The 10,131-nt window shown below is 54.8% G+C and overlaps 1 protein-coding gene across 1 annotated transcript in view; it reads left to right on the top strand.

Moving 5' to 3' along the window:
• Positions 1 to 276: 276 nt before the first annotated feature.
• Positions 277 to 10,131, top strand: part of Coro2b (coronin 2B) — a 105,062-nt gene continuing 95,207 nt past the window's right edge. The window contains exon 1 of the mRNA XM_055597051.1: positions 277 to 633. Within this exon, the coding sequence (XP_055453026.1) occupies positions 619 to 633 (15 nt within the window). The 5' untranslated portion in view covers positions 277 to 618. The remainder of the gene's footprint in view (positions 634 to 10,131) is intronic.

Below are 10,131 nucleotides of genomic sequence, written 5' to 3'. Positions count from 1 at the left end.
TGCCCCTGTCCAAGTCACTTTCCTCCCCTGTCCTGTCTCTTCCAATGTAACATGGACCACGCTGGCCTTGGGCGAGCTCATCTCTGAGGACTTAGATGCAAAGGAGTGCTTCCAGGAGCCCTCCTGACCACCCTGGACTGGTGTGGCAGCTGTGGGACCCATAGCGGGTGGACTTTGAGAACCTCCAGGGGGCGACCGGACCTGGGGAAGGCTTCTCCGGGCGCGCCGCGCCCGTCCAGCGTGTGACTTCACCAGCGCCCAGAGCCAACGCGGCACCGAAGGCCGGGTCCCCGCCCACGGCCCCGGCTGCAGGTGCCAGGAGCCTGAAGCGGCAGCGCCTGGACGCGCGGGCCTGGGGACCGCCAGGCGCCGGGACTAGGCTCCCGCCTCTGCCTCCGCCTCTTCTTTGTAGCGAGTCCCCGGTCGGTCCTCCCCGCCCCCCTCGCGGCCCGCCGCCCGCCTTTCTTCCTGCCTCGCCTTCCTGCGGCGCGGCGGCCTCATCTATTATAGATGCTCGGCCGTGGCTGACATCAGCCAGCGGCCTCTCGAGCGCACGCTCCCCAGCCCGGCCCAGCCTCTCGCTGCCGCCCGCGCCCGGCCCCGCTGCCCGCTTTCTGCATGACTGTCACAAAGGTAAGCAGCGCAGATCGTCGCCGCTCTGGGAGTCCGCGGCAGCCCCCCGGGCCGGGGCTGAGGGGCGCAGGAAGGGATCTTGAGCGCGCGCGCTCCGGCTCCTAGGAGTCGCTCGGCCCCCGGGGGACTGCGGGATGCCGGGAGGGGATGCTCCTTTGCAGCTGTTCTGGACCGTGTGGACCACATCCCTGCGCGCCCCGGGGCTGCATTTTTTAATCCTTGTGGAAGATGCTGCAGTTTTAACCCCTGGAGAGCTGCTTCGGGCTGGCGGGTGCTCTGGCTGTCCCCGGTGTCAGCCGAGAGGACTGAGGGGCCCCACGCTGATGATGCAGGGACGGGCCGGCCAAACCTGGTCGGGCTCACAAGGGAAGCTACACCCCACCTGCCCGCCTCTGCTGTGTACCCCAGAAGCCCGGCCCCGTTCCCAAGCTCCCCCGTGGAGGTGCTGCCCAGATCCATGAGTAGCCGCCAGAGACAGGGAACATTCTACTGCATCTGGGTGGGGTGGGCAGGAGCGTGGCAGGGAAGAAGCGGGAGGGGGGGGGAGGGCGTCCTGGCAGACCCCAGATTGGAGGAGGTTCTTGGGCTGGTCACAGGAGCTCAGGTTTGTTGAAGAACTTTTTGGACTATCTTCCCTGCCTCAGAAAGGATGGAGTTAAGAGGAAATCCCGTTGAGGCAGTGGGATGAGCCCAGGCTAAGGCTGACCTGAGCCTCTACTGGGGAGGGCTAGGCCTGCTTTGGGACAGAGATAAGATGGGCCGGGGGGGGGGGCAGTGAAGGCTATGAACTGTACTCTTCCAGGCTCTGTCGGAGTCCAGACCTCACATCCTGGCAGCGGGCTTGGCCGTGGCCCTCGATTTAGCCATCCACACACCTCAGGCCAGACTCCACCTTTCCCAGCTGCTCAGCTGGCTCTCGCATCTGGGGAGGTGGAAAGCAAGCAGGACAGGCAACCCGCTGTGGTCAGAGCCAGCTGGGAAAGGCTGCGGTGTCCTTTCTAGAATCTTCTGATCGGCTCGGCGCCCCAGTGACAGGCTCACTCCGGCTCGGACTCCACTTCAGACCTTGTCGCTCTCAGTTCTGGGACTTGGGGGCGTTATCAGAATGTGCGCTGGAGAGCTGGGGAGCCTCTGCCTGGGCTTAGGGTGCCTCTTCTGTCAGGCTGGCTGTCTCAAGTGGCAGGGTGCTTAGTGCTTTAGCTGAACGCTGATGTCGTTAGGCTGAGGAACTATTACTGAGGTTGTAAATGTCACACCTGCTGGCTGGAGGGGGCCGGAGTAACTCCAGGTAAGGCGAAGAGGCACTAAGGCTGGCATCATCACACCGAGGTGCCGGCAACCTCTCCCGGCTGCAGACACAGGTTCAGACAACTTTTTTCCCTTGAATGTAAAACTCTATTTAACTGAGGAAGAAGCCAAGGCTCAGAGAAGTGCCGTGACTCACCTAAGGTCATGGTTATGGGAGGATGAGGTTTTACCCTCAAGTCTGTCAAAGTCTCCAACTGGAGACCTTCCCATTGCTCTGCAGTCTCGACCATGGACTTCCATGGCACAGGGACGCTACCTGGAGGCCTGGACTCTGGAAGGAATGGGACAGGGGGTTCATGAAGTGGGACCTGCTAGCCCACCGTCAGATCTTGCCTTTAGGTACACAAGGATTATGCTCTAACACTCGACACCTCCCCGCCCAGCCCCCAACAAACCCTTCTGTCTTTCTTGTCTCTTTGCTCAAACCAATGTGGCTTCAGCTTAAGCCAGATCAGAGGATTAAATAAAATCCCCATGTTAACCCTGTCCTCTCTCTGCACCAGCCCTGTACAGCACAACCCCATTCCTGTAAGGCACAGGAAGGCCCTGCTGTGAACAGGCTTTTCTGTTGCCCCGAGAGGAGAATACATGGCCTCTAGTCCTAGACTGGCCACTAACTGGGGATATGATCTTGGACCGGTTGTTTCGTCCTCAGGCTTCAGGCAGGAGCTGGTTCCAATAGGCCATGTCTTCTGCCCTGATAAGGTATACTTGGGACTGTTTGCCACCTGGAGGCAGTGCAGTTACTCACAGATTAAAAAGGAGATGCCAACAAAGAATGTGGGAGGAGGGATCACTATAAGAGAGAGTAACTGGCAATGATCCCCTGGTCATCTTGCTCCAGGTGAAGAGTCATGACGTCCTGCCCGTCCCCTGTGATAGCCTGGATCACAGGCTCTGAGCTCTCAGAAGGACTTGGCAGAGGAGAGAGGACAAACACAGGCAGGAAGTTGCTAGACTATCAGTGGCACTTCCTCACTGGAGCTGAGCCTCAGTTTCCCACTTTCTACTCGGTGTTTCTCCTTGCCCATGTGGAGCCACTGTACCAAAAGCCTAGGAAGCTGTGGAGGGGCCTCTGCCTTAAGTACCACTAGTGACACAGCCACGGTGTGACCTTCTGGCCTAGTGGCATGTTGGGACATCTTTCTTATGGGAGCAGGAGCAGCTTCCCAGCCAGCAGACACCCGGTCACAGCCGCACCGCTGCTTTTGCCCCTGTGACACTAGCCCTCTAAGGAGAGCCCAGACCACATTCACGCTCAGTTCTCGTGCCTTCCCTTCCTAGTGTTCTGTCGAGGTCCAGTCCCTGAGACGTGCTGTGCTGGCATTGCTCCCCGAACCTCGCAACATCTGAGCTGCAGTCAGATAGAAGAGCAGAGCAGAAAAGGTATCAGGACTGTGTGCAGAGTGCAAGTTCATGGGTGGAAAGGAAGCCTGTGGACTGTGTGGAGGCATTATGCGGGTCTCTGCCTGGCTCCTGGTTGAGCTATGACCAGAGGTACGGCTTGTGGGCCTAAGAAGAGGTCCCTTATCCTGGCTGGCTTTGCCCAGCCTCCTGTGTGCTGTGAAGAGTTAAAGCAGTGGTTCTCAACCGGTGGTGTCTGCCCCTTTGGGGTTGCTTATCAGATGTTTACATTGTGATTCCTAAGAGTAGCAAAACTATGCTTGTGAAGTAGCAACACAAAGAATTTTATGGTCGGGGGTCACCGCAACCTGAGGAACTGTATTAAAGGACTGCAGCTTTAGGAAGGTTGAGCTTTTTAGGCCCTGTGGCTAACTTGGAGATCACTCTGTACCCTGAGTGACAGGGGCCAGCTGTACATGAGCAGGACCTAGGGGTGAGCATGTGAGTAGAGGCCACCCTCAACAACAGCCACCTCCCGTCTGAACAGTGACTCTAGGAAAGGGGAACATTGTCACCACACCTATGCCCTTCTTTGTAGGCCAGCCTTCTCCCTCCTGCCTTAATCACAGCATCAGCCCTTGGTTGCCGCTGAAAGTGAAGGGACCAAGGATGGCATTGCCCTGCCCAGGAAACAGTGTTTGGCGAAGATCAGATGCTTCCTGATCTGTGGGGCCACCAGCAGAGGGAGAGCAGAGTGTTAGCACCGGCAAACATCTTACGCTTTTCTTTGAAAAATGAGGGATCCAAGATTCTGGGAGCAGAGGTCGTGACCTGCTCTAGCCATTGGCCAGCCTGGGGCTGGAGGGCTGAAAGCTGGTCTTCAAAGGGACCTCAGGAAGCCTGAGTGGTAGTGTTCAGCCTGATTCTAGTAACCCTCCACTCTCAGCATTCTCTGTCTGTGCTGCTGGGATCTGGACTCCCCCTCTGCTGGGCCATCTCCTCATCCAGTGTGTGTGTGTGTGTGTGCCCCTGACTGGGAAGGAGGTAGGCTACAGGTCACAAGCCTGGTGTAATGCCCTCAAGTGCCAGAGCAGACCCATCTCTCCATCCCACAACCCCTCCTGCCTCCTCTTGCCTCTTGTCCTGCTTCCAGGTGTCCGGTACAAGGTGTGTGGCTCAGCCATTCAGCTTCACTCAGCCCTTATCCTCAGAACACCTACCTGGACCAAGCCATGGCTAGTTCCCAGGGACATGGAATACATGACCCACAGTCCCTGCCCTCCAGAACCTCAGAGGAGCAGATGGAAGGGATGAGACAGAGTCCCAAGTTGGATCTCAAGGCTGTGTGGGTGGCAATCAGGAGCAGTCAGTCCTGCCTGCATGCTGTAAGCACTCAATAGATGCAAGCTCCTTCATTCTTCCCTCCTTCCCCCTTCTTTCCTTTCTTCCTTTTCTTGCTTCTTTCCTTCTGTCTTCCTTTCCATCTCTGCCACAAGGTAGTAAAACTCATTCTCTAGAAAAGGCATTAGTCCTTTTTTTTTTTTTTTTTTTTTACTAGTCCCAGAGGCCCTGTGCCCCTGTGTTCTCTAATGGGAGACCTCACCCCATAGGCACCTGTGGCCACTCTTAGAATCGTCTGGGAAGAACTGTGAAGCCAGTGCAGACCTGGCTGCACTGCAAGTTAGAAGCACAGCTGCTGGCAGGACCCTGGCCTGGCAGCATCAGGCCTGGAGACTCAGGGATGGAGTGAGTTTTTCCACTGCTTTTGGGCAGGCCCGGCAAACTGGAGCAGACACAGCCCCAGCCAGCACCGCTGTAGGCCCCCAATGCCAGCAGAGTCTCGGCTCCTGGCACCAGAGCAGCCAGTGACTGATTTGCATCTGCCTGGCACACAGAGCAGATAGGCTATCCAGAAGATGAGGGAATGTGTGGAGTCCCTGTGTGCCCAGCCCTGCCCCTTCCCCTTTCTGTAGAGTAGCTACATTGAGTAGCTACATTGACTGCCCTGATATTACTAGGAGGCCTCTGGGGACCCAGGCCCCATCTCCAGAGCAGCCTGGGCAGCTGGGAGCAGCTGGCACAGGGAAGGCAGGCCTTGCCAGGGCAGGGCAGATGCAAAGCCAGTGGCTGCCACATGAGAAGGAACTGTTTAGAATGAGCCTCCCTTTGTGGGTCTGGAGTGGCACCAGCTGCTTGGGGGCATGAAGGAGTGGGGGAGGGGAGAGCTACTATTCCTTCCTTCTCTCTCTCACCCCTGCAGAGGCCCCTGGAGGGACTTTGTAATCAGTTTCTGGCTGGGTCCTTCCTTCTAATTAATTAAAGAAACACTGGGGGCTGTGCAGGTTTTGGGGGACTCGGTTTACAAAGTGTTTGCATGAGCCACAGCCTTGAATCCTTAGGCTGTCTGCACCCAGGAGAGTCCCCAGTTTAAAGATGAGTAAACAGAGCCTTGAGGGTGGAGAGGTCACCACACCCTAGTCACAGAGCTGATGTGGGTCAGAGGTGGATGCAGGCCCAGAGTCTGACTTGGAAGCTCGGCTTTCTAGTCTCTTCATAATCCCCATCCTTCAACATAACCGCTATCACATTGCTACTACTAAGCGTGTACCCTGGGCACATGTGAACGCGTGTACAGTGCAGAACTGGGAGGTGAGTGTATCGTCTGTTCCAAGGACAGGGAGCATCTTGTCCAGCACATGGGGTCTGACTCGAGGCTGCTTAGGCAATGCTGCCATGCCCAGCCATAACAGTGAGTGACATCTGCAGCTTCCCCTCCTCTGTTCCCCTAACAGAGGATGGAAGACTGTGGTCCAGACGCAGCCTTCGCTTCCAGAGTTTCTGGTGAAGAGCAGCAGCAATGGCATTGGAGAAGGCGGGTTTTGAGGTCAGATAGATAGTCTCTCTTATTCATTTGCTCTGTGTTCTTGGGAAAACTACCCACTCTCTTTGAACGTGCTTCTTCCCCATCTAGTAGTGGGGCTTGATAACAGGAACACATTCACAGATTATCACTAACTCTGCGGGAGCCTGTCCCTGGGAAGCACTTACCAGACATCTGCCAGCTTCGGGGGCCTGGGCCAGCCTCCATTCTGCCTCAATGCTTCCAGTAGGGGCTGACCCCTAAAGGGTCAGGAAGTGACTTGAGCTGTGTTAAGAAGGATGAAGAGGAGGTAGCAGCTGAAACAACCCAGGGTGGGTGAGAGGCACAGTGGGAGGTCGAGGTGGGTAATGTCTGGAGGTGAATGCTGATGTCCTTCGTGACTTCGCCTGTGCATCACGGGGAGGAGAGTGGAGTGTGGCTGCCTTCTCATTTAAGGCTCAGAATGTCGCACTGCAGGATGCTCTTCTTGTCACCACTTTACGGATGAAGAATCCGTCACTCAAAAGCCAAGTGACACTCAGAAGGCAGTGCAGGCAGGCAGAGCGGAGGCTGACCCAGATATGGGCCTTCTAACCATGGCTTCTTTTCCTCCCTTGGCCCAAGAGTCAACAATGGGACAGCAGCCCCAACCTCGCTAAGGGAGGTGGACATGGCATGGTCAGTCACCCTGGCTCTGTTTCAGAGCTTTCCTAATGTCAGGGAGGGCAGTGGTCACTCTGGCCCCAGGCTGCAGAGTGAGGTCATTTGTTTCCAGATGAGCTCTGGAAAAGGCAAGTTGGCTCTGGCAGAGAGATCCCTAACTTCCAACTCTGAGGAGCTCAGCCATGACAATTTGTATTCTTTCAACTTTTCTTATTATCTAGATTAGGCCTTGAACTTTAAAATAGTCCTATAGGGAACTATATTCAGGTGTTTGAAGGCCAGTGCTCTCCAGTTGGGGACCTGCACGGCTGGAGCATCAAGAAGGCAGGAGCTGAACAAGCATGGCACACATGCCACAGGCTTGAGCCAAACACGGCACGCATGCCACAAGCTCAAAGGCACTGGGGTCTGTGAGGATAAAGGCTCACAGCCCAGGTCCTCGGGCCACACAGAGACAAAGGCAAAAAGATGAGGATCCCCATGGCAACAGTTGAGAGTTAGGAATGGTCCTGTTTGTCCCTTCCATTTGCTTGTAAGTGCTAGTGACTGGGGGAGCAGCTCTCAGCCTTTTCACTGGGTGTAGATTCCTATTCTCCAGGGACTCACAGAGAGCAGACACAGTAAGACAGGTAGCTAATACCTCCAAAATGCTTAGGATATATGGATCTAGATATATATATATCTTTAGGATATATATATATATATATATATATATATATATAGGCCCTGAGCATCTCTGAATCCCTGTGTTCTGTTTTCTTACAGTAACTACTCTTGCTGAAACATGGACACTGGGTGCTTTGTAGATGTCATAGGAGAAGATGATCTGTTGTGTTGTTTTCCCCCCACTCCAGTATCTCGCCGTCTGCAGAGCTAGGCACTCTCACTCAAAAAAGAGGTCCTTGCTCCCCTAGTGCAGTCCTGACCAGAACTGATTCATAATCTGTGGGCGAAAGGGAGCGCTTCCAAACAGCCCCTGCTGCTGCTCGGCATAGTCAGGAAGTGCTGTTCTTTCTCGCTGTTTGGTCGATTGGTGCTGTTGCAATATGCTTGGGACACACAATGTGCCTGTAAAACCACTGTGCTCTGGTCTGTGGAGAGATGGCTCCATCAGTGAAGTGTCTGCATAAGAATGAGGGCTTGAGTCGGGACCCCCAGCACCCAAGTAAAAAGCCAGGCATGGCTACACAGGCTAAAATCCCAGGGCTGGACAGACAGGAACAGGAGCTGGAGACTGCCCACCAGTCTAGGCTAACTGAGTTTCAGGTTTGGTGAGAGGCCATCTCAAAAAAGAAGGTAAAGAGCAAATGAGGAAGACACCTGACATTATCGCCCTCTGGCCTAAACACACACACACACACACACACACACACACACACACACACACCACACACCACACACACCACACACACACCATATACACATACACACACACACACCACACACACACACACACACACACACACACCACACACACACCACACACACACACCACACACACACACACACCACACACACACATGCACACCACACACACACCCCACACACACACACCACACACACACACACACCACACACACCACACACACACCATACACACATACACACACACACACACACTGGTATGCTGCTTTAATTTTAAGAATTAACCAGATAAAGCCCTGAAAGCTTGATGCTGTGTCTCATTCCTGGGCAGCTGAGCGCCCACGGAAGGGGACCATCCTGGCTGTCAGTCACTGCTGGTCACCATCAGATGAGCAGGGCCCTTGCCGTGGGTGCACCCTGACCCCGGGGTGCTGGCCTGCTTTGCCTTGGGGTTCCTGAGAAGGAATAGCCTTGCTAGCTGGGGGCCCCAGCAGCACTTACATGCCTTGATTTTCCATTCTGAACTCCAGGAGCTCCAGGGATCCAGGAGCTGGTGGAACTGCCAGGACATGGAAAGCTATTGGAAGAAAGGGGGACGAAAGGACCCCCGCTCCTGAGTGTTCTGTCCATCTTGCTCGGCTGACCACATGAAAGGCCCCTTTGCAGAAATCCCCAGTGAGAGTTGGGCTTCTGGGGAAGACAGTCTCTGCAGAGTCAAAGGGTCACCTGATAACTTTGTTGTCACCCATCTGTCTTCTAAAGACCCTGTGTCTACCGTCTTATCATAGTTACAATGGTTTCTGGGAACAGACCTAAGCTATTATGGATTGAGGTTCCTTTGGGGCCTGAGCTAACCCTTCCTTTCAGGATCCTAGGGCACATTAATTCCTGTCTTTGGAGCCCTGGGATACCCAGACTCCAGCGTCCCAGCCAGTAGATCCAACACATGTGGTATGAGTGCTACTGATTCTTTTTTTAAGACATGGTTTCAGGGTTAATCTCAAACCTGCTTGGTAGCTAGGGATGACTTTGAACTATTGATTCTTTTGCTTCCACCTTCTGAGTGTCAGGGTTATAGGTATCTCCTCCCACTCCTGGCCTCCACAGCACTGGGAATTGAACCCAAGTCTTTGTGGTTGCTAGGCAAGTACCCTACTCACTAGACGACAACCCCAGCCACATACTGATGATTTCTGAGTAGGCCCTCTGGCTCCTTGACTTAAACCTGCTGAGGCTCCAAGCTTACTCCTCCCATGACATCTCTTCAAGGGCCATGCACTTTAGCAAGGGTGTCTGAGGATCTCTGGATCCCATGGTACCCAAGCTGGTGTTGCAAGGGCTCAGTTCTCACCGTCAGAGACTCAGGGCCTGCAGGAGCCAGGGGCACTCAAGAGGTATACGGTTGCACCCTGCCCCCAAGGAACAAATAGAGGCCCAGAAGTTCTGGCTGAGAGGCCCTGAGGAGGAGGGTCCCTGTCCCCCAAGTTTGTGAGTTGAAGTTGAGCAAGGGTTTCTCAGCTTCTTGTACTTGCCTGATACTAATAGTTCAAGGACTGATCTAAAGGTTGAGGGTGGAAAGTTCCAGAATCTTGAGAAGACTTTTATAGAACTCAGCCCGAATTGGAGGGGGCCCCTGAGTGGAGAGGGTTGGTTCCCCAGGGGACCAGCCAAGAGTGCCGTGTTGTGAGGCCTGGTTCTGAGGTGGCAGAGATAGGAGGAACAGCCTCTGAGCTCTTCTCCATCTGCTGGGATTGTGGAGGTCTGCCAGGCTGCCACTGTGGCCTCTGCAGACCCTATTGGAAGCCTCTTCCTGGCACACTGAGCCCTGGCCAGCCCTCCCTCCTTTTATCATTGAGGCCCTGGCTTGGGAGGCTGGGTTGCTAAGAGCTTTCCTCTGGCCAGCCCCTATCACCAGCCTGAGGAGAGTCTCAGCCAAGTTATGGCTGAAACTCTGGCTT

The sequence above is a fragment of the Psammomys obesus genome, unplaced genomic scaffold (assembly GCF_907164565.1).
Source record: "Psammomys obesus unplaced genomic scaffold, mPsaObe1.curated_primary_1811, whole genome shotgun sequence".
Lineage (NCBI taxonomy): Eukaryota > Metazoa > Chordata > Mammalia > Rodentia > Muridae > Psammomys > Psammomys obesus.
The sequence above is the reverse complement of the archived record's forward strand: the minus strand, read 5'-3'. Positions and strand labels throughout refer to the sequence as shown.